Below are 21,598 nucleotides of genomic sequence, written 5' to 3'. Positions count from 1 at the left end.
AGTACAAAAGAGACACATGCAAGTGGGCATGCTGAATTGAGAGGCTGAAACACAGCTTGTCAGAGAAACAGAAACTGACATTATTTATATTAAATCTACCAGGCTATTAATTAGGATACCTAAAGAGAATCTTTTTAATTCTCTGGTTTTCTGTCGTGTAATGCCAAAGGTTTTGACATACTTTGGCAAGACCAAATGCCCTCAGAACTAAATGTGTTTGATAGAATTTATTCTTCATAAATAATTTATCATTGGTTTGACTCAATTTTTTATTCTTACTTTAGATCCATTAGGACTTGGACTATTTTGGAGATAATTCACTTTGGGCCATCTCAAGAAAAGGTAAAATACATCTAAGCTTCTGAGGACATGGAGGGGCTTGACACTATCTCTTCCCCTAGGGTGTTATCTCCACTTTTGGTCCAGTTAGTCCAAAGCATTGAGAAAGACTAAAGACCACAGATGAGAGAACAGGCTGAGGGGAAAGGATCACAAGACCACTAAATCCTTCCTACTCCCTCATATTTGCAGTCTTACTCACAGGTTTTAGAAGACTTTTGGCAGAACCAAACCTAGCTGGAGCATAAGAATACGTTTAAATCCCATTGCAGTCAATGCTTAAGTGCTTTACTGAATCAGGTCCTAAGTGAGCAATAGAAGCTTAACCAGGACATCTTACATTTTTATTTGCACTTTGTGGTTTTTTTTATTTTGTTCGGGCTTCAGGCAAAATTTTATTAGTAACAACAAAAATCGCATAGGCACAGTCAACAAAGAGCTTTGTTTATTTTCCATGGATGGAGAGTGAATTTTTGAACAGCAATTAATTCTATTTTGAATAATGTAGCTAGTTCACAGAGACTGCTTGGAATCTGTCAAAAAAACATTATGTCTATGAGTGTTGACAGATGAATGGGTCAAAGGACTCTGCAGTTCTGGTATGTTCAGAATTAGCTATTTTTTCCTTCCTTCTCTGGTTGACCGTAGGGGGGTAAATCTAGTGGTGCTCAAAAGGAGAGTATTCTGTACTCTATGGTATTTTGCCTTGCCTGATATTTGAAGCCAATCACCTAACTCAGGCCACTTTTCCCATCTACAAACACACACACTACAAGCTGTTTTAAGACGTATCACTTGGTTTATGTGGATATTGGTAGGATCAACAAGGCATGTCCTAGAAATATATTCACAGAAAAAAAATGCCCTGTTTTATGTTGATTTTATGGTATTACAAACCTATCACAAGTACACAAATTCATTTAACAGCATCCATGGCTCTGTATGGCACAGAATTCTGGGAACACCCAGGTAAACTGCGACTGTGGTTGCGATTACATTTTCTTGGTAAGAAAATATTCTCTTCCAAGAGGTGATAAAGCAATTATTTACTAAAAAAGAGTTTTTATCTGAATACCTATGGAGTTGAGCTGAAAGCAGCTTTTATAATTCACTTTGTTGTATTTATTTTTTCAAACTTTTTAGCATAATATTCTAAAATAATTGTACCAAACTGAATTATTTCATGTCAATATGTAATTGTTTTCAACAAGAGCACTCAAAACAAAAGTATATTCAAACAAGTACATTTCAGTGTTTGACTTTCTGGTACATTCTAAATAGCCAAACTGATCATTTTAACATAGGACCAAAAAGGTATATTGTTCTAAAGCACATTAAAAAAAAAAGTCCCATCACATTAACAACAGAGTTATAAAGCTCTGAAAAATATTAATGCTGGAAATGGTGCCACTATAAGTACTCGGTATTTCTACATATGCCATCCGCTCCTATTATAAAACTTAAATTCATCCCAATTGTTGTATATTTCTGCATGAAGTCAGAGACATTGTACTAAACAAACTTGCTCTAAAAGTGAGAAAAAAACAGAAGAGAGTGCTGAGAGTCTGTCAAATCTGATTCATACTTGCTTGCATGCAGTTCACTTTAAAACACACTCTGCACATTGCATAGGACTCAAATGTCAGCCCAAGTATATTTACTTTGAACATAGTACCAGATTTCCTCTACTGATTTTTAACCTCAACTTTAAGAAGCTTTTTGTCTCCAGTGTGAATCTTTCCCCTCCTATACTTTACAGAAATCTTACAAGAACTGCCTCTCAGCTTGAAGGGACAGTATTATAGGGTGCCCCTTTTTACAACTTATTACAGCCACCTTTGTTTGGATAGTATTCTACATACATTGTGTGAAAGATAAATTATGGCTGCACTTACTGCAAAACAACTGTGAATGGCACAGGGTTAGAAAGGACACTGCAAACATGACTACTGGTGCCTCTCTTTCTCTGCAATGCCTGAAAACTTGTAATGTTGGCTCTCTGGGCTCTTTGCCAAAACCACACACCAGATTAAAATAGAAAGAATGGAAATAGGCAACCTGGGGTCCAAAATCTTAATTCTGACCTTATGTACAGCTCCATGGGAGGCCTGCGCAAAACATAATGTTTATATACCATATAAGGGGAAAGGGGGAAGCTGGAACAATCTTATGGAAAAAGAATGAATCAAAAAATCCTGTATATGAAGTGCACTTTTCAGTATTTTGAAGCCATCAATCATGAAAAATAATCAAATCAGCACTTATAAACATTCCATTAGTTCTAAGAAAGTAACAATTTAATGTGTTTGTTAGTTCCGTATCCACAGCCTGGTTACTCTCAACTTCAGACAAACTATATTTTGACTGGATTTAACTTATTTTAGTCAAACGATGGATATGTTACATAAACTTATAGAGTTATTACTCTAATTAAATATTAAAAATAGATGACCTATTAGCATAATAAGCAAATTCAGGGTGGGAGTTGAGAACATATATTTACCATATCAAAGATGTAGCCTGCTTACTTACTCCTGTGCTTAACAAAGGGTTTTCTTCTACTAAAAATAATGGACTGAGACTCTTGCACAGCCTTCAGAATTGGGCCAAATGATTTGTTCAGTCCAGAGGATACAAGTTGCTCAGAAATTAATCCCCAGGTAAATGATTTTAATAAATTAAATACATGTCACAAAATTTTATAGTAAAATACTGGCATCATAGATATAAATCTTTCACACACTTAGGGCTAGTCTACACTGGCAGCGCTTTAACGTGGCTTGTGTGGTCGCGGCAGAGCGCTGGGAGAGAGCTCTCCCAGCAGTCTAGAAAAAACCACCTCCACGAGGGGCGTAGATCCCAGCGCTGGTGCTCGGCTTACACTGGCTCTTTGCTGCGCTGCTTTTTTCACACCCCGAGCGAGAAAGTTGCAGGGCTGTAAATGTAGGCAAGTGTAGGCAAGCCCTAAATCAGCGGTTCTCAAACTTTAGCAACCCGAGGACCCCTGTTGATTTTAAAATTTTCCTGGATCCCCAAGCTCCCCCCTCCCCCGCTCAGCGCAGGCCCCAAGCCCTGCTCCCTCCCTCCTAGCACCTCCTGCACACTACGGAAGATGTTCTGCAGTGTGCAAGAGGTGCTGGGAGGGAGGGGAAGGAGTTGATCAGCAGGGCCTGCGGGCCTCAGGGAGTACCTTCGCAGACTCCCAGGGGTCCACGGACCCCAGTTCGAGAAACACTGTACTAAATGATTCTATAGCATTCTCATAAAATTTCCTATGAGCTGAAGAAAGGAAGTTTGGCTTCAGTTCTTAGAAGGCTCTTTGTTGTGTTTTAGAGTCCATATTTAACTTTCGCTTTCCCACTGAAGTTATGTCACTATGATAAACCACTTGAGCTCTGCTCCCATGGTGTATCTTGTTACCAAAACCTTAAATTCAAATTACTTCCATGTTAGACATTGTGGTATATTCATTGCTTTTAAAACCACCACCTGATTTTAATTTATAAGATATTTAAAATTAACATATTTATTACTGTAAAAGCTACATTAAAATGTATTGAAACTATTACATTAATATACTAGAAAAGCAATTGCAGTTACTCTCAAAGTAAAGTGCTTTAACATGAAAGTCACTTGAACTACAATTCCCAGAATGCTCATGTTACTGACAATTATGAATACTTTACAAATAATTCTAAGTTATTCTATCTATCTAGGTACGAACATGGCCTCCATCACCACAGTATTTGAGCAATTCACAAACATTAATGAGTCTATCTTCACACCAGCTTTGTAATTGTAGCCTCATTTTACAGATAGAGAATTGAGGCACAGGAAAATTAAGTGACATTCCCAAATTCACACAGGAAATTTGTGATACTCAGGAACTGAACCCAGATCACCTGAGTCACAATACAGTGCACAAGACTACCCTTCTTCTCTCACATGTCAATCCATAGATTATGACTTTATGTAAGAAGTACTATTTTTAACAATTACGCTATGGCTGTAGTCCACCTGAGTGAAAAAGAATGTTATTTCATGAGTATTTTAAATGGAAGATTTAGTGAAGCAAGGCTAAGCAGTTCTGACATTTAAACACACAAAGACCAAGACCATATTCATCCAGTAAAATGCAACACAATCATACATAACATGAGGATTTTTTCTGTAAGAGGTTTTGTGATTGATGGAGAGAGTTACAGTCTGTGAGAGGGGATGGTATTAAAGGAAAAAAGGATGGCAGGATTATCAAGGAAGAACCAGAGAGAGAGACAGAGATTTACAGCCAGCTGCTGCTGCGATTAGAACAAGGATCTGAGACAGCAGTGGCATCACCCTGCCTCCTTTTATACCCTCACCCTCAGAACATTCAGGAACACAGAGGGCAGAGGTAGGAGGGATGAGTAAGTACTCGAACAGGCACTGCTATGAGAAGGTCACATCATTTGAGCTGCAATGGCTGATGCATCCCACAAACAGGAATATGCAGAGCCTGAGGATGCTAGAAGAAATGGAGGAACATTCCAGCAGCTTCCAATTTAGGAAAAGTCCAAGTCCAGCACAAGATTAGGGAAAAATGACATTGTTTTAAAATGCTACATGAGAACTATTAATTGGCTGTTAGTCTGGCAAGGATTTAAACATGCAAGGCAACATATCTCTATTTGGTAGCTGCTAATAAAGGACTGTATATCATTAGTGCTCAAGACTTCAGCCATTTGTCTAACAGCAAGGCTACTGGTTAAGGACTCACATATGTAGGAGAAAAATTTAATTTCAATGTCACAATGCTCAGGGCCTGTCTACACTTAAACGCTGCAGTGGCACAGCAGCACCACTGTAGCTGTGCTGCTGTAGTGCTTCAGTGAAGATGCTACCGATGCTAATGGGAGGGGTTCTCCCGTTGGCATAGACAATCCACCTCCCCGAGAGGCGGTAGCTAGGTTAATAGGAGAACTGTCCTGTAGATTTAGCTCTGTTTACACTGGGAGTTAGGTCAGCTTAATTGAGTCGGTCCGGGGTGTGGATTTTTCACACCCTGAGCAATGTAGTTATACTTCTCTAATTTCCTAGTGTACACCAGGCCTCAGAGTTGGCAGGGTTTTCCAGATTCTGTTCAGCTCTGCAGTTCCCAAAGGAAGAGAAAACTCTTCCATAATCAAGTTCCAGATGAAAATTCCAGACCCCTCTTATTTTGAGTAGAGGGTGCCTCTCACAGTGGAACAATGTTTGTAACACACCATTCTCTGTATGACAGTGGTCTTAAACTATTGTACTGGTGACCCCTTTCACATAGCAAGCCTCTGAGTGTGCCCTCCCCCTTATAAATTAAAAACACTTGTTTATATATTTAACACCATTATAAATGCTGGAGGCAAAGTAGGGTTTGGGGTGGAGGCTGACAGCTCACAACCCCCCATGTAAAACCTTATGACCCTCTAAGGGGTCCCAACCCCCTGTTTGAGAACCCCTGCTGTATGAAGATGGGGGAAGGGAAAGAAAAGAAAGCACTGGGACATAGTGCTGACTTGTTACTGAGCCGGTATATATTTTTAAGTACACTTGTAGGAGCACAAGACAATACATTTATAAACTCGCCCCATGGTCAGTCTCTGTAGGAATTAATATGGTCTCAGTCATGGCTCCAAACATCAGAATAGAACTGTGCAGCTGCACTGTGTGGTTCCATAGCAAAATGACAAAATTCTTCCCTGTGTCCTGACCACAATGGGAGCCATGTACAACATCCAAGAGCAGTATTTGTCCCAAAAGATTAAACTGCTCACACAAAGTAACATCTAATTCAAACAGAAGTAATGTGAGAGCAGTTTACAAAAGTATATAAAAGTACTCCTAAGCATCCCTATAAACATAAAAAAGTCAACACTTTATGTTCATGCTCTATTTGCTTTATGTTTTTATTGAATGACTGTGATAGATAATATTAGGCTTCAGAGCACATCAAAATTCCAAATGTTAAGTACTATACTATATGTAATAGGATTTCTACATGGGAAGAAATGCTTTATTTTTGCTAGGAGCCACACTGCTTTTAACTCATTGTATGCTTTCTCTCTTATGTTATGTAAATTTAACGTTTGCTCTACAATACAACAATTCCTTGATGAACTCAGCAGAAATGAATTTTTAAAAGTTTGGACTTCAGCAGTTAGGACAGACAAATAATGACAGGATACAGGGCAAACTGAGCATTTTTGGAATTCCAACTCAAATACACCAGTGATCAATGGGCAATGACACAAGGCACACTACACACAAGTGGCTCATTTACTTTGTTATCAAGAGAAGGCGTTTTCAAAAGTGTGCCCTGGCCTGTTCAAAGTAACAAAGCATTCCACAGGGGTGTGAACAGATTATCAGGATCTGGAATAAGGCTCCACCCACTCCCATGCCTCCTCCCCTTGCATTTTATCTGTATCCAAACCTCCTAAATAGGAAGACCCAAGACACACCCTGTTTACCTCTAAATAAAACCCAAACTCCAGAGTGATTAGAAAATAATAGACACAAATACTCTGACTGTGCCACAGGGCATGTTACAACATCAAGTACCTTTAAAATTCTTTGCAATTAGCTTTAAAGTTCTTACATTATCACATATGAAAGAGACCTGAAGAAGAGGTCTGTGTAGCTCAAATGCATGCCTCCTTCACCAACAGAAGCTGGTCCCATAAAAGATATTACCTCACCCACCTTGTATCTCACATATGAAAGAGGCATAATTCATGTTACTCCATTACAATATATCAAGGTTAACATCTGGTAAACTGTTTTTATACATGTTGATTGAAAAATATGAGAAAAAATAAAAGTTACCTATTTGCTTTTATAAAGAATGTCTCAGTGATTCCAGGTTACAGGTTTCATAAGTGTTATTGATTTGATTCTTAACAGCTCACTTGAGTCTCCAAAACTCAGTTATTCATTAAGGTCTTTTGCCATAAATATAAGTATTAATAATACTTTGCACGTCTATATGCCTTTTACTGAAGGATCTCAAAGCACTTTACAAACATTTATTAATTAAATTTAACAATACTCATGTGAGTTAAATAAATATTGTGACAATCATTTTGCAAATAGGGAAGCTGAGGCATGGAGAGATTAAATGACTTGCACAAAATTATTATTTACTATTTCTGTTACCATAGGGTCTATAAGCCCCAGTCGTGAACCAGGACACCACCATGTGCAAGGTGCTGTACAAACAATGAACAAAAGGATGGTCCCTGCACCAAAAAGCTTACAGTTTAAGTACAATATGAGAAACAACAGATGGATAGACAGACTAGTACAAGAAAACAATGAGATAATATTGGTCAGCAAGATAAGCTCTGGTCTTAACAAACCAGCAGTCTAACTTCTGTCAATTTTTTTGTAGACATCACTGCAAAGGAGTTTAAAGGAGGGATCTGAAGGAGAACAATGAACTGGCTTTGCAGATGTTTACAGGGAGTACCCTCCCAAGCGTAAGGGACAGCATTGTAGAGAGCACAACGGTGCTTGTTTGAAAATTTAACAAGAGGGTGATAGAGGCTGGCATCACAGGCCAACTGACCAACTGGAGGCAGGTCTCAGCCTTTCACTACTAAATGAGAGATGATAGGCAGAGTGGGGACAGGCTATGAAGGGCCTTGAAAGTGAAGACAAGCCATGGTTGATATGATACAGAAATGGCACAAGTAATCAGTGGCACAGCTGAGAAAGGAACCTGAAAATCCATATGTTTACCATCCAGTTCCTTGCAATGTATACTGTATATTACTGACTGTTTTTCCTATGTGACCACACTACCACAGGATATCAAACCAATATTTCAACACAAAATTCTAGACTATAACCCATACTTCATATGTTTGTAGTGCTTAGCATAACAGGGCTCTGATCCTGATGGTCACCTCTATAAATATTAGGAAATCTTAACTATAGGAACTGCTATTGCTCTGCTAATAATATACAATTTGACCTCAGTACTTCATCTACCATTGGTTAAGTGTTGCATACAGACACACTCCAGGGAGGGATAGCTCAGTGGTTTGAGTATCGGCCTGCTAAACTCAGGGTTGTAGTTCAATCCTAGAGGGGGCCGCCTAGGGATCTGGGGCAAAATCAGTACTTGGTCCTGCTAGTGAAGGCAGGGGACTGGACTCGATGACCTTTCAGGGTCCCTTCCAGCTCTATGAGATAGGTATATCTCCATATAGTATTAGTACATCTCAGGCAGATTTGAATAAAAAAAACAATCATTGCAGGACATATTTTCAGTGTTAGTTTATACTTTCATTCTCTCTTCCAAATTTTAACTAATAAAGTCAAACAAGTACTTTAAAGCACTTTTGTGGATTTTTCTGATTACAGTAAAGGCCCTGCCCACAAATCACAAAAACAGAACTTGTGTCTAAAGGATTCCACAACACCTCAAACACTGTCCTGTTTCCCTAGATACTGCACTATTGGATCCCAAATGAGGGTCTTTACAACACTGGAAAATGTAAAACAACATGTGATTCTTTACAAGTAGGCTAACACTTTAGTACAAATGGTGTAACAATGCATTATTTTGTACCGCGTCTTTCATACAATTTGTATTCGCAAATGTGTTATAGTTCTCAGAAAAACAGACTCTCTTGTTAGACAGGAATGTGCATTCAAACATTTCCTTTAGATATTAAAAAAATAATTTTTTAACATGGCATGTGGAATGAAACAATTTTCTGTCTAACATGATCTGAAATAGACTAGACGCTACCATCCCCAATTCAAAGTATAGAAAGAGAACTTAGTTATTTCTGACTGCAACTTATGGGAATAGTGATTTTATTTTTCATCTCAGGTATCTCATAAAAGCTCAGCTGATTTTTTTCAAAATTCCATACAAAGGCCCCCAATCCTGCAACTGACCGCATGTGTTCACCCCTCCTTCTGCACTAGTCAACCAAATTCATCTTTATATTTAGACCTAGCATGGAAAATTTCAACCTGAAAGGAACTTTTTTGAGAAAGTTATGAGCAACTGGAAACGTGGGACTATTACAGAAACAATTCAATCTTAACTGCAACACTGGCTATGATGGTACTTGGCACCCTAACCCTAACCCTTTCATCCAATAATCTCCAACTATTTTACCATTGTTATTTAATTACAGTACCCTTGCAACATTCATGTGAAACAGATATGTATTAGCACTATCTTTTAGGCCTTGTCTATACTACAAAGTTTTTTGTCGTAAAAACAGTGGATGCGTACACACTGCGATGTGACTTTTGGCAGCAAAAACGCCCTGTTTTGGCGACAAAAGAAAACTACCCCGACAAGAGACATAAGGCTTTTTGCACACAATTTTTGTTGACATAGTGCCAATGTAGATTTTATCGCTTTAATTGGCCTTCAGGTGTCCCACAATGCCACTTGTGACCATTCTGGTCAGCAGTTTGAACTCCACTGCCCTGCAGCCAGGTAAACAACCATCCACCCCTCCCCCTTAGAAGCCCTGGGAATTTTTGAAATTTCATTTCCTGTTTGCTCGGCATGGAGAGGTTTCATCGCATCTTCCCAGGTGACCACGGCAAGTTATTGGTGCAAACGCTCTCCCGCTTGGACCACTGCGGAGCTGCTCAGTATATGGGGAGAGGAGGCTGTGCAGTCCCAGCTATGCTTGAGCTGTAAGAATTTTGATACCTACAGGTAGATTTCTCGAGGCTTGTGCAAAAAGGGCTGTGATTGGGACATGCTGCAGTGCAGAGCAAAAATAAAGGAGCTAAGGCAGATGTACCATAAGGTGAGGGAGGCAAACTGTCACTCCAGTGCTGCACCTAAGACATGCCAATTTTATAAGGAGCCGGATACTATCCTTGGTGGCGACCCACCTCCACCACCAAGAGCCCTGTAGATACTTTGGCAGGCCTGGAGGCAGCAGAAAAAGGACCTAATCCGGAGGATGAAGTCATTGATGAAGAGGTGGAGTTAGACGACGATGTGGAGCTCCCAGCGGGGTCACCCGGTGGGGCAGGCATCCAGGAACTGTTCACCACTCCAGAGGTGTCTAGCTAGTCTCAGCAGTTGTTCTCCAGTGAGCAAGAAGCAGGAGAGGAGATGCCTGGCTGTGGTTTGTGTAGTGCGGAGATGGGTTCAGGGTATAGAAAGGTACAAGGCTGGCTGTGTTTCTGTGTGCTGAACATTTTCCTGTGAAGCTAATCAGTATGGCAGAACAAGGTGTTGATGCACGCCAAATCTCACTGGAATCCTCCAGAGAGATCTCTAGGAAAGTTTCCTGGAGGTACTTGGTAATCCTCTGCCGAAGGTTCATTGGCAGAGCTGCCTTGTTCCTCCCCTCATTGTAAGAAACTTTCCCGCACCATTCAGCAATCACTTGTGCAGGTACCAAAGCGGCATAGAGGTGAGTAGCATAGGGACCAGAGCAGAAACAACAAGCATGTAGTAGATGTACCCTCGCTTCCCTGCTTACCTCAGAAGTGAGATATCTGCTACAATGACCCCTGCCTGTGGAAAAGTGTGGGAGAATTTTAATTTTTTTTCCCCTAGTTGGTTGCACTGCAACCCTTGCAGAGTGCTCTTTTCCCCACGTAGAGCGCCCCCCACCCCAACCAACACTCACCATGCTTTGGGTGTTCGCAGAGATGTGTGCTTTCCAAGGCTCAGTGAGAAAGTGATTGTTATGTTACCAGAGGTGTATTTTACTGAAATGTTTCAATGCTGTGCATTAATTTAATAATCATGCTTCTGTGAATTGTTCCTTCTGCTTTGGCAGATGTGGCCTTCAAGAACATCCCCCCGCCCACCAAGAGATTACGCAATGTACAACATGTGCCTATGACCATGGGAATATTATCCTCACTGAGGTCTAACCTGCCATAAAGGCATCGCCAGCGCGCCTTTAATCTGCCAAAGGCATTTTCCACTGTCATCCAGCACCTACTCAGCCTGTTGTTGAACAGCTCCTTAGTGCTGTCCAGGTTTCCAGTGTAAGCTTTCATGAGCCACAGCTATAAGGGGTATGCCGGGTCTCCCAGGATCACTATGTGCATTTCAATATCCCCCACTGTAATCTTCTGGTCTGGAAAGAAAGTCCCCGCTTGTAGCTTTCTATATAGGCCAGTGTTCCTGAAGATACGTGCATCATGCACCTTCCTGGACCATCCCGCATTGATGTCAGTGAAACGCCTACGGTGACCCATAAGCGCCTGCAACACCATGGAGAAGTACCCCTTCTTATTGATGTATTCCTGTAACCTGCATGACGATACAATCTCACCATTCAGTGCTTGTTTCCCGAGCCCAACAGCGATGGTCCACTCTCTGCAGCTGTTCTGTGAATGCCAAAAGCAATTGAAAGTTGCTCCTATCCATATCACACAGCCTGTCAGGCAACTGGGAGTCTTCTTCAGTTAGGAACTTCGTGATTAACTGCGCTATCATCCACGATGTCCTCATGACAGTTATCAGAGCAGTGCAGGATCCATCCCTTCTCACAAAGATGCCAGCATGCACAACAAAGAAGGAACATCGAAAAACGCCATGAAAGAAAGCCAGAAGCCCATGGAATGCTGAGACAGAAAGCAATGCATCATGGGACATTCAGCCCTGTCGCAAGATGTGCCACGATCTGCTCCGCCTTCCCACAACACCTAGCGACAGAAGGTGTCGAGCAGGACTGTGGGATAGGTACCCACAGTGAACTGCTCACACTGTTGATGCTAGTGCCCTAAGGCCTGGTCCACACTAACCCCCCACTTCAAACTAAGATACGCAACTTCAGCTACGTGAATAACATAGCTGAAGTCGAAGTACCTTAGTTCGAACTTACCGCGGGTCCAGACGCGGCAGGCAGGCTCCCCCGTCGACTCTGCATACTCCTCTCGCAGAGCAGGAGTACCGGTGTCGACGGCGAGCACTTCCGGGATCGATCTGGGATCGATTTATCGCGTCTAGACAAGACGCGATAAATCGAACCCAGAAGATCGATTGCTTACCGCCGGACCCGGAGGTAAGTATAGACATACCCTAAGTGTGGACATGCTCTGCTGACAGAGGGAGTGAGTGTGAACATGCATTACCAATTTTTATTACAGCGCTTTTTGAGTGTCGATATAATTTTTGTTGACAAAACTCTGTAGTGTAGACAAGGCCTAAGATGGGTAAACTAAAAGAGGTTAAGTCATTTGCCTAAGATCACATGGCAAATCAGTGGCAGAGCTAGGAACAAAATCTAGATCTTCAGATGCCCAGTCCTGGTTTCAAATCTCTAGAAAATGCCCTTTTACATTTAACACTGTATGTCATTAATGAACACAAATGAACCGACAAATTATAGAAAATGAAATGCCTGTAAATGTTACACTGACACTCAATTCCCAACCCTTGAGCGAGTAACTATAAGAGAAGAATGCTCAAAAAGAAAACCACACTTTGTTTACCCTGGTTATCAGCATTGTGTTAGTAGATCAGTCATGTCTTTACCTGCAAACCTGCTAGCTGAGCAGCTGACTTCCCCTGAAGGCACAGAGTGTGAGCCACAAATGCATTCAAGTCCTCCAGAGAGAGACTGTCCACCTGAAACAGAGATAAAAAAAATCTGAGCTGTGAGCTATGGAAGAAAAACCATTATCTCCACTCTCCACAACTCTACCCAAAAGCTAACTTTCACATTCTCCCTCTTCTTTTTCTTTTAGGACCTTTATAAGTAGTACCAACAGGATATCTACCAGTAACCACAATACCAAGAGTGTTCCAATAATGATGCTACTTCAGAGGTATAAAATATCTTTACAATACAAAAACACTCTACCACTAGGATCCCAAAATGAAGACTAATTGAACCAGCATAGTTGATGGCTATGAAGATTTATCTTCAGTACAAATGCTCTACTGACCATCAGTAGAAAGATATAAAAAATTAGCTACATCTTTAAGAAATGGGTGTGTCAGTAAAAATGACAAGATAATTTAGAACAAAAATTTCTTACTTCAAAGTAAATTTCCAGGTTAGATTAATCCTTGGTTGGTTTTTTGGTGGGGAGGGAGGGGCAGGATTGGATTCTTTTTGTGGAAGGAATTTAAATTTTTGAAGAAAATTGGGGAAAATCACCCTCTTATGAAAAACAACCCAAACAATAGAGGAAAACTCTGAGTTTCATCTAGTTGTTTTCATCAGATGTTTCTATAAGGGAAGGAGAGGTGGGGTCTGCCCCCTCTGGAAGAAGCAGACGGTGTGACTCCCTGAAATCCATGGGTCTCTGGAATCTGACAGAGGCAAAGGGCCATCTGTGTGGAAGCTCTATGGTTTTGCACCAGCAACTGCTCCCCCACACCCCCTGTGCTCTTTCTGCAGCATGGATCCAACTAAGTTATTATCTCCTACTTCTCCCCCAAAAAGAATGCAGACTTAACCTGTGCATATATGTCAATGCTGAATATTTGCTAATATTGTTGCGGTTGTAATAAGGTTTTGATTATACTGTGAAGGAGATCCATGTGGTATGTACAATGTTTCTCCTTATCAGCTGGAAACAGAAGGAAGTTTTCTGTGAATATATGGAACCTGCATTGTCAGTGCAAACATGCTGATTAGAGGTTCAGGTAAAGTTAAGAGGTATTCCATAACTTGGCATTTCCTTGCTTTTAAGGGTTTTCTTTGGGGGAGGGGGACGTTACACTTATCCAACCACGATCCATTTTAAACAAAGAGTTTGTTTATGGAATTAATACTGTTTTATTAAATTTCAGAGAGAAGTGCAAGAGGGGGAAAAGGGCAGACAGGTCAATGGGAAAGAACCAGGGAAGAGGAGAAACACAGAGAGAAGTCTTCTACTGTAACTTCATTTACTCTTCTTAGATGATAAAAAAACGTTTAATCCACCCACCCTAGATAAAAATGACACCATCATAAATCTGGAAGACTTTGCATTAGGGACTTCTGTTGAACCCCCCTTTCCCCATTCAAAACCCTCTTTCTTTGGAAGGTCTTTTAAACCTTGCACAGAGCAGGATTGGGTAATAGATATCAGAATAGTGTAACAGTGCAAAGTACTCCTGCCATTCATTAACTCCACTCAAGCGTAAGTTATTGATTGGCTGCTAAAATCTGATAATAATCTTACCAACCCCAAATTCACCCTCCCCTATTTTTATTTTCAAGGCAGGTGATACCTTTATGTAAACAGCAGCAAGGGAAAATTACTAAACCTGAAAACCCTAGTATGTGCAGCCAACAAAAAGAGTGATTTTTAACTACAGAACATTTATTAATTTTGTTCTAAAAAAAGGAGCCCCCTCAATAAACCTCTCTATTTTGCTTTTCGGTGGCTGTATTTTTTATTGTGATACACACAATCAGCCAAAGAACTTAAGAGCTTATTCAAATGTCAAAATACTCATTTCTAAGAAACACTTTATTTAGCATTTCCTCCTGATTTGATCAAGCATTTATCACACACCCAGTATCAGAGCATTTATAATTTCTTAATAGCCTCAAAACTAAGTCTGGCTTCACCTACCCCAAAGACTGTTCATGACTTAATCTCATTTGTCCTATTCAGATTTTTAAGAGTAGATTTATCACTTGGATCTTTATTTTTTAACATTTTATTCTTAATTCAGAGACGTTTAATTAGTGCTCGCTCACACACAGAGGAGTGCTGCACTTTGTTTTCTAAACTGGTACTGTTGATTTAGAGAGACAAGGTGGGTCAGATATCATCTTTTATTGGGCCAACTTTTGTTGGTGAAAGAGACAAACTTTTGAGTTTATGCAGAACTCTTCTTCAGATTTGGGAAAGGTACTAGTGGCACAGCTAAATACTAAGTGGAACAGATTGTTTAGCATAATGAGTAAATACATATTGCAATAAACCATTCAAGATGAAATGGGCGGTTAACACCTCTGCAGTCGTAGGACAAATGAGGGGGGTCAGTGGATTACAGATTGTTGTAGTGAGCCTTAAATCCAGTGTCTTTATTGAGTCCATGATTTTTAGTTTCTAGCAAAGTTATGAATTTAAATTCCCAGGCTTGTCTTTTGAAGGTGTTGTGCAGATTTTCTTTGAGGATGAGGACTGAGAGGTCAGATAAGGAGTGAATGTTCTGAGAACCATGTTCACCACAAGTGATATGGTGTTTTTGTCTGTGTGACAAATGAAGGGGGGGGGGGGGGGGGGTTGCTCCCTTTTACGGACATCCAGCCAGCCAGCAGCTAAAATCCCTCTTAGTAGCTGTTCTCTAATTGCTCTACCTGTAAAGGATTAAAAAGTCTCTCTGCTATGCAGAGGTAAAAGAAAGTGAGTGGGCACCTGGCCAAAAAAATTAATGAGAAGGCTAGAACTTTAAAAAATTGAAACAAGACTCCCCTTTTATATGTCTGTGGGTGTTCTCCCGGGGAGAGCAGAACAGGGCAACATCTATGTTGTAAAAAGCTTGGGGCAGGCATCATACCTAGAAACTACTCATTTGAAACCTCAGATATGTAAGTAGATCAGGAAATGTCTAGGAAGACACAATTAGGTTTCTCTCTCTTTATTTCTTTATGGCTCTGGACTCCTCTGTACTAACCCCCGGTGCTTTTGTTTTGCTTGTAACCTTTAAGCTGGTCCTCAAGAAAGCTCTTCTTGATGCTTAATCCTTGTACACCTCTACCTCGATATAACGCTGTCCTTGGGAGCCAAAAAATCTTACCGCTTTATAGATGAAACCGCGTTATATCGAACTTGCTTTGATCCGCCAGAGTGCGCAGCTCCCCCCACCCTCCCGGAGCACTGCTTTACTGCGTTATATAAGAATTCGTGCATTTGGGTGGTGGCAGCATCTACCCATCCAAGGTCAGAGAAAAGCTGTAACCTTGGGAGTTTAATACAAGCCTGGAGTGGCCAGTATTAATTTTTAGGTTTCAGAGTAGCAGCCGTGTTAGTCTGTATCCGCAAAAAGAAGAACAGGAGTACTTGTGGCACCTTAGAGACTAACAAATTTATTAGAGCATAAGCTTTCGTGGACTACAGCCCACTTCTTCGGATGCATATTAATTTTTAGAATCTTTGTGGGCTCCCACCTTCTGCTCTTGAAGTGCCAGAGTGGGGAATCAGCCTTGACAGTCTATCATCATTTTTGTGTGTGACTTCATTTGAGAGTGTAATGGTCATCTCATTTCACCCACACTGTTGTTATTGGGGCATTAAGTGCACTGGATGATGTACACCACACATAGGTGTGTTTAGGACCCATGGATCTTGAAAGGTATGTGGTGAGGGGTACAGATCACCATAGCAATGGAGATAGATACAAAACCTACTGACAGTTGTTCTGGCAGGGTCTGGGCCACTTTGAGTTGGTGTTGCCTGGTCTGTGCGGAGCTTGCTTCTGATGATGAACATGTCAACATGTTAGGGGATTGTTTGAATGCCAGAAGAGGAGATTTGAGAAAGATTTATTTCAGCATGTGGTGCCCATAGAGCATGGGTATTAATTGTTTAACGATACACCATATGAGTTCCAAGGTGGGGTGGTAGGTGACAATGAGGGGCGTGCAATCGGAGGGTTCCCCCTCCCTCCAGTATTGAAGAAAGTTGTCTCGGGGTATCTGAGTGGACCGTTACACTGTTGATTTATGCAGTGAAGCTTCAGTCTTTGACAGATTCTTTTTGCTCTTGCTTAAAACAGCCTTCTTAAAGTTTTCATTAAATACATGAAAAATAAATATTGAGAAAGCCAGTCAGTCAATCCATATGCTGGTGCTTACAAAAGTTAAAGTTACAAGCATGAACAAAGGCACAGGTGACCATAAGCAATTTCCTTCTGTTGCCTTTCTTGCTGCAGGCATTGGAGATACACAGTTGGGAAACTGGTGTCTTTTTTTCTCTCTTTAAAATTAACTTTCAAATATAACTAAAAACAACTTCTAAGCAGTTATATGCCTTAAAACATATAGGTCAGGGTGTTATACTGAACCCTCATGGGTGCAGATCCATCTGATCCCCAGTGGGAGCAGAAGGTGACAGTTAATGGCGAAACATTCAGTGGATGGAGATACTGGGACTGTGAAGACTAAAGATCGGGGTGGGCAAACTGCGGGCTGGAGCTGGCCCATCAGGGCTTTGGATCCGGCCTGCAGGATTGCCCCCAGTGGCGCTGTGAGCCCCGCGCCACTCTCAGAAGCGGCCGGCTCCACATCCCTGCGGCCCCCAGGCGGAGGGGCAGAGGGCTTTGTGTGTTACCCTTGCCTCCAGGCACCACCCTCTGCAGCTCCCATTGGCTGGGAACGGGGAACCGCGGCCAATGGGAGCTTTGGGGGAGGTACCTGGCGGGGCGGCAAGGGCAGCGCACGAGGAGCCCTCCGCCCCCAGGGGCCACAGTGCTTCCTGGAGCGGCGCAGGGCCGGAGACAGGGCAGGCAGGGAGCTGGCCCCGGTGTGCGCGGCTGCCACCCCGGAGCCGCTTTAGGTAAGCGGTACCGGGCCAGAGCCCGAACCTTGCCTGCACCCCGCCCCCCAACTCCCTGCCCTAAGCCCCCTGCCTGCACCTCCCACCCCTCCTGCACCCCAAATCCCTGCCCTGAGCCCCCTCGTACGCCCCGCACCCCTTCTGCACCCCAACCCCCTGCCCTGAGCTCCATCATACACCCTGCACCCCTCCTCTGCCCCAATCCCTTGCCCTGAGCCCCTTCCTGCACACCGCACCTCCTTCCACATCTCACATTCCCTCCCGCACCCCAACCCCCTGCCCAGGCCCTGCATAAAATTTCCCCACCCAGATGTGGCCCTCGGCCCAAAAGGTTTGCCCAGCCCTGCTATAGATAAACCCCACATTGTGAAACTCAATCAAATGCTTGCAAGGTGCCAAATCCAGGTAAAAGTTGCCTTCCCAGGGTAAAAGCCTTCACTCTACCTACAGCACAGAGTTCTATACAGACCCGGAAGGGTCTGGGTGTTGGCTGTAGGTGTCTTAGCAGACATTCCATTTCTTTTTTTTTTAGGGAATGATATTTTGGATTTAAAAGCAGAAAGGATGACTCAGACCCACTCAATTAGATCCAAACATCCCAGAGACTGTGTGAGCCAAAATGCAAATGGAGTACTCCCCCAAAGTAGCTGACAGGGAGAAGGGGTTTTGGAGTATTGGAGAGGAAACCCTGTGATACCTCCCCAGCATATGCAACTCAAATACCTGGGGCTGAAGGAAGGGGGGGAGGGGGAATTGAGACAACCTCTTGCTCCAGCGGAGCAAGGAGTCCTACTGACCTGAAGGGAAACTGAGTCCTGATGCCCAGCCCAGGGAAATACGCTCTCTGCCCACCCTTATCAACGAACCAGAGGCAGTACACTGCATGTGCAGGGTCTCCAGCCAAAAGTGAGACCACTGAGCCAGCTGCAATACACTGGCTAATCTATGACACCCATCCAGACATGGGAAATGCCCAAGTAAAGCGTACTTGGGGGATGATGGAAGTAACTACAGCCAGGAAAAGGGGGAACCTCTCCCCTCCCTCCCCAGTCTATGACTGCCTGATGGTTTGTGAAAATGTAAATGACACTGAGCCTGGTTGGGGGGTGGGGAAGAGGAGGGGAGAAGAACTGCTGTTCACCTTGACTCAATGTGTGGGGATCAAAAGGCCAACGCAGCTGGGTGGGGCATCAATACTCTTTCCCCTCTTGTCATAGAAGTTGAAGTCAGGCGAAAGGGATCCCCAGGTCCTGACCTCCAAGGAGGTGGGGCAGGGAATGGGGGAGGTTTGAAAAATCTCCCTTGCCTGACCCCTCAGCTGTTAAAAACAGTGCATGAGCTGCTTCACAGGGAGCCAGCCCTGCTTTATTTCTCCCTTCTAGCCAAAGAGTTGCTTCCTGGAATATTCCAAAGGGGGGTGGAGAATGTCCACTCACCACCAGGTCACCCATTTTTGTCCCACCCTTGGGAGACAAAGGGACACACCACATGCACTCCCTAGAAACCAGATAGGAGGTGGGAGTGGGAGGACCAGGTTTTGGGGTGACAGAGGTAAAAAGGTGTGTGAGAGAGTTCCACCTATAGTACAGCCCCATAGGTTCCAAAGAAAGAAAATATATGGTATTGTTGTGAAATGACTGTACAGATTTATGAATGATGTATACTGGCTTGTTAGCAGAATGTTTATTATATGAATAGTTGAAAAATGAAATTAGGCAAGGTAATGGCAGAAACGCCATCCAAGGAATAAGTCCATGTGTTTTCCAAGGATGCTGGTCAAGCAGCCCTGCTACACAAACCTCGTTATAAGGGAGATGTGACAGATACTGCAAACCCAGTGGGACACAATATTATATTGAGTTTACGTATCACTGTGAGTTAGGGATTGTATGTGTATGCAACTACGAGGAGAAGGTTACAACTTCTCCAGAAACCAAAACCACCGGGATGTGATTAAGACAAATCACTCAGGTTGTAACACCTCCAGAGAGATACCACCACCTGGGGAGGTTCACATATACTGATTCAAACTGAACTGCCTAGAGACCATCAGACAAAGAAAAGACTTTTGGATAAAAAGCTGGGTTAACACTGACTCAGGGCTTCTTTCTGATCCAGCAAACGGACAGGCCCTCCTAACCAAGGGCCCCAACCCTTAGAGAAGGGTTGGAAAGACTTTGGTCTAGTAGGGCCCCATAAATGACGAATGACCTCTGATAAGCTTTTAGCGTGTGCATGGGAACATTTTTTTTTGTTTTCTCTGTAATACTTTTACTTTAAGAATAAATGTGCTTGCTTCATTAAGGTTTTTTGATAAACTGTATATACTGTTATAGCCCCTGGAGAGAGGTTAACCAGAGGTGCCAGGCCTCAGTTAGACCTGGTGGGGAAACCACAGTGAGGTGCAGAGGGACTATAAGCCTAAACCTTCAGTCTGGAGGGAAGGAGACACAGGTCTCTGCCCAAAAGAGGTGAACAGCTGGGACCTGGAAACCTAAAGAGGTTGCCCTCAGAGAAGACCCAGAAGTGGGGGGGTCAAAGGTGCAGTTAATAGCAAAATTGTGACACAGGATTTTTTTTAAAAATTGTGTTTCCTGACCAAGAGGAAGGGGAGCCTAAGTTTCTTCAGAGATTATTTTGCTATCCCGTCCCTTAGTCCTACCCAAAAAAAACCCTACGGATATTAGTATGCAATGTATGAAGGGTATCCAGGATAGCGTGATACATAGTTAACACAGTCAAAATCATGTCAGCCCCAATTCAGCAAAGCACTTAAGCATGTGCCTTTGTACTTTCTCATTAAGAATCTGTACTGTAAATGCAACCAGTTAAAGGGAGGGGAAAGTGGCTATGGCACACATTTGTACAATTCCCACATATTCTTTCCAAGTGAAGAAATCTTAGTTTGGGTTAATTCATGTGGCTGAGGAGAGTACAAGAAAATTAGGAAGATCCTATTTTCACATACAAATAAAAGCCCACTGCTAAGAAAATGAAAGTCAGAGAAAACAAATATTTTAATCAAAAGAGAGTTCACAGTAACAGGAAATAACAGAAAATCTAATCAAATTAGATTAAGCCAATATTTTCTTGTTGCACTAATAAAGCAAGATATATTTGTGAGTTCACTATTTTAAAAGGTGACTAAAATTGTGAAGAATGTGTTAAAAATCTCTTAGAAATGGAAACAATGAATTCATATATTCAGTTCTAAATTTCTTTTGGTTTTCATTGTTTTAGGTACATAAGCAGCAAATATTTTAGAGTAACAGCAGAAATACGTACATCACTTCTTATTACAGTCAGATAAGAATTTGTATTTGCATGTGAGAATTGCTATGGCCATTCATCCTGGCTTTGAACTGGGGGAGCTGACAAGGGGTGGTGTGAAGAAGTCATGGGAGCTGATGAGAAGGCCTAGAGTAGCCATAGAAACAGATAGTCGCTGTTAAGGTTTTTTGGTTTTTTTTTTCCTTTTTTCAAATATCATGACATGAAAGAAACACAAAAAGAAGAGACATAATTTGCAAATAGAGCCAGGTATAGGGAGAAAATCCTAAGATTACATTTTTAGTTATTTTTTGTTAGGATGCGCAAAGGTCTTTCGCCAGAGGCATTCAAAAATTAAGATGTATAATTTAGGAAACAGTATTTTCTCAGACAGGATGACACGAGTTAACTGGAGTAATAAAAAATACTGTAATTTAGTACTATTAATGTAATCAACTATGCTTGAGCTAAAGATGGAGAGATAAATTGACACAAGTGTGAGCAGCAAGTGCTGGTTACA

General features: G+C 42.0%; 1 protein-coding gene across 20 annotated transcripts in view; it reads right to left on the bottom strand.

Annotated features, from left to right (window-relative positions):
* The window catches only part of FAM120B (family with sequence similarity 120 member B), a 112,259-nt gene that overhangs the window by 52,567 nt on the left and 38,094 nt on the right, over positions 1 to 21,598 (bottom strand). For all 20 annotated transcript variants that reach the window (XR_010600160.1, XR_006174001.2, XM_042848318.2 and 17 more), the window contains one exon: positions 12,842 to 12,934. Coding sequence is in view for 18 of the 20 variants with exons in the window: in XM_042848318.2 (XP_042704252.2) it covers positions 12,842 to 12,934 (93 nt within the window). In the remaining 2 variants the exon portion in view is untranslated. The remainder of the gene's footprint in view (positions 1 to 12,841; positions 12,935 to 21,598) is intronic.

Source organism: Chrysemys picta, chromosome 3 (assembly GCF_011386835.1).
Source record: "Chrysemys picta bellii isolate R12L10 chromosome 3, ASM1138683v2, whole genome shotgun sequence".
Taxonomy (NCBI): Eukaryota; Metazoa; Chordata; order Testudines; family Emydidae; genus Chrysemys; species Chrysemys picta.
Note: the sequence above shows the minus strand (reverse complement) of the source record. Positions and strands in the feature narration are given on the sequence as shown.